Here is a 3,396-nt window from a genome sequence, read left to right as displayed (position 1 = left end):
GGGATTGGGGTCTTATCCATTAGATTGGGTTGGCACCATAATATTTCATTTAGTCGTGCGAGCCCCTTCGGTAGCGAAGAGCTTCAGGTGCCATGATCATAATAGGCAGTGAGTACCAAACAAATTGCCTGTAGCACATTCGTGAGTCTCGGTCGAGGTTTTGTCCTACATCTCACTCACTCACACACACACACACACACACACACACACACACACACACACACACACACACACACACACACACACACACACACACACACACACACACACACACACACACACACAGTATGCATACATACATAAATACATACTGTACATGCATACATATATATATATATATATATATATATATATATATATATATATATATACAGTACACACACACACACACACACATATATATATATATATATATATATATATATATATATATATATATATATATATATATATATACAAGCTCACACACACACACACACACACACACGCACACACACACACACACGCACTAATATAGGAAATAACATATTGCATCTACTAATTATACGTAAATGCTATCATGAACAAATCTATTTTGCTATAAGATTATATCTTTATTGAAATTTGATTAACATGAGCATTTACATATATACATACCAATATATGAATGAATATATAAATAAAATGTATAATGTATAAATGTCTACATATATGCATGCATGAATATATGTACAGTATGTATGTATGTACGTATGTATGTATGTATGTATGTATGTATGCATGTATGTATGTATGTATGTATGTCTTGGTACGGATAAACTAGGTGAGTTTTTTTTTCTGTCACTTTCCAGATCGTTTGCGAAACTCAGCGTTGTTTGGGTTCTTCTTCCAATCCCTCATAGTTTCTTCTGGCTTGTTCCCACGTGTATGTCAGAACTCGTAACGTCTCATCCAAAGTAGAATGTAGGCCACTGCAATTGACAGAAGAAATTAAAGTCTGAAAGTGACTTAGATGGATAATCAGTGTGAACAACTGTGAACAAGTGTGAATACAAAATGTAATAAATATATTTGAATATAAATATGTGTGTACGTCTCTCTCTCTCTCTCTCTCTCTCTCTCTCTCTCTCTCTCTCTCTCTCTCTCTCTCTGTGTGTGTGTGTGTGTGTGTGTGTGTGTGTGTGTGTGTGTGTGTGTGTGTGTGTGTGTGTGTGTGTGTGTGTGTGTGTGTGTGTGTGTGTGTGTGTGTGTGTGTGTGTGTGTGTGTGTGTGTGTGTGTGTGTGTGTGTGTGTGTATGTGTGTGTGTGTGTATGTGTGTGTGTGTGTGTGTGTGTGTGTGTGTGTGTGTGTGTGTGTGTGTGTGTGTATGTATGTATGTGTGTGTGTGTGTGTGTGTGTGTGTGTGTGTGTGTGTGTGTGTGTGTGTGTGTGTGTGTGTGTGTGTGTGTGTGTGTGTGTGTGTGTGTGTGTGTGTGTCTGTGTGTGTGTGTGTGTATTTTGTGTGTATGTGTGTGTGTGTGTGTGTGTGTGTGTGTGTGTGTGTGTGTGTGTGTGTGTGTGTGTGTGTGTGTGTGTGTGTGTGTGTGTGTGTGTGTGTGTGTGTGTGTGCGTATGCGTGTTTGTGTGTGTGTGTGTGTGTGTGTGTGTGTGTGTGTGTGTGTGTGTGTGTGTGTGTGTGTGTGTGTGTGTGTGTGTGTGTGTGTGTGTGTGTGTGTGTGTGTGTGTGTGTGTGTGTGTGTGTGTGTGTGTGTGTGTGTGTGTGTGTGTGTGTGTGTGTGTGTGAGATAAGGTCCTCGGATAGGGGCGACAACTAAGTTAGATGTAGGGAAATTTTGAAGACTTAATTTCATTGAAACTGGTCGAGCAATGGCTGAAATACTACCATTCCACACTGACATTACTAGTGAAGGATAGACCAAGAATATTGAAGGAAGAAAACAAAGGAGCATGGCTAGCTCTGTGAAAGGCTGTATCGACCAAAGAAGTGGATAGTTTAAGTTTTATTAGCGTTAAAAGAAAAAATACGATTTCTCTGCCCCACTGAGATATCAACGAAAACCTGCAGTCAGGTGTTTTGCAGCAATCCTTCTAGGATAATATAATTCTGATTGATAAGGAGTCTGGAAACGATGTGTTTTGCTGCAGTTCTTCTAGAATGATAAAGTTCTAATTGAGAAAAAAAAGTCTAGAAACGATGTTTTGCTGCAGTCCTTCTAAAATGATTAAGTTCAGTATGAGAGTGTATAGAGGGAGATACCCAGATAAGTCGTGCTGGAAAAAGAAAATCTATAAACCTGGGAGAAGAGTAGCGGCCGTCTACAACAGCAGTTTTAGACAATTTACAAAGGATTTTACAAAGGCGGAGCATGCCTACAGTAGACCTTTTGGTCCATATCTTGGTCGTATCCGAAAAAAAATCATAGTAATAATAAATGAATAAATAAAAACTATAATAATGTAAATAACAAATAAAATACATAAATAAATGTATAGGTATAGTTGAATGATAAAAAAACAGGTAAATAGAAAATAATAATAGATTGACAGATAACTAATAATAAATGAGAATCAAACAGACAAATGATAAAACAAAACCAAATTTGCTTCTCTTTCCCTCTTCTTTTCTCTCTCAAATGTTTTCATAGATCTACCTTGCAACCAATCCTCATGTACATTTTATCACTTTTTCCTTAGAACCTAACTATTCTTTGTCTACTTTTGTTTATCTTTTATCTCTCAACACCCCTCAAAGCTCTTTCATTTTCTGGTGTTCTCCCTTTATCTACCTCATGTGATTTGCTTACTCTAGAGCACTTTCTACCTCTCTCACTTTTCCTCCTCCACTTTACCTCTATTCTCAATTTCCTTTCTACCAAAAATTTATCTCACAACTCCTCACACTCTCCCTTGAAAGTATGAAAAACCATAACTTTTTTGAATATCCCACTGGGTATCACTGCACACTATCTTAATGTCCTCTAACCACTTTCCCCTCCAGCACCCTTTTCCACATATAGTTATGCCTGTCTTTCTTCCTAAACGCTGTGTTTCCTGTTATAGACTCCTTTATCAGCATATCTCCAGCATAGTTTCTTCACTATAATTTCTACCTCAAAAAATGGGCCGCGCGGTTGCCGAACTCACCAGTAGTGGTCTTGAGTTCGACGTCCGGGACATGATGCGTGCTTCTTGCGTTGGTTCCTGATAACCCTGGACTGGCGTGGAGGTGACCCAAGCATTGGCTTAAGAAAAAATCTTCAGCTTCCCACAACTGATAGAGCTCCTTACCAGTAGTTTCTCACTTCCCACTTCACGGAAGTGTATTGGTAAGTTATACCTCAAACTTCTCTACTACCTCATCTATTGGTCCATCTTCTATTCAAGAATTGAAATCATCCAACACCTCTAAATTTACA

General features: G+C 38.4%; 1 protein-coding gene across 1 annotated transcript in view; it reads right to left on the bottom strand.

The window, feature by feature from the left end:
* Positions 1-773: 773 nt before the first annotated feature.
* Positions 774-3,396, bottom strand: part of LOC143026938 (uncharacterized) — an 8,160-nt gene continuing 5,537 nt past the window's right edge. Inside the window, exon 3 of the mRNA XM_076187729.1 lies at positions 774-950. Coding sequence (XP_076043844.1) covers positions 845-950 — 106 coding nt within the window. The 3' untranslated portion in view covers positions 774-844. The remainder of the gene's footprint in view (positions 951-3,396) is intronic.

This window comes from Oratosquilla oratoria, chromosome 7 (assembly GCF_046742065.1).
Source record: "Oratosquilla oratoria isolate Oo_2021 chromosome 7, ASM4674206v1, whole genome shotgun sequence".
NCBI lineage: Eukaryota > Metazoa > Arthropoda > Malacostraca > Stomatopoda > Squillidae > Oratosquilla > Oratosquilla oratoria.
The sequence above is the reverse complement of the archived record's forward strand: the minus strand, read 5'-3'. Positions and strand labels throughout refer to the sequence as shown.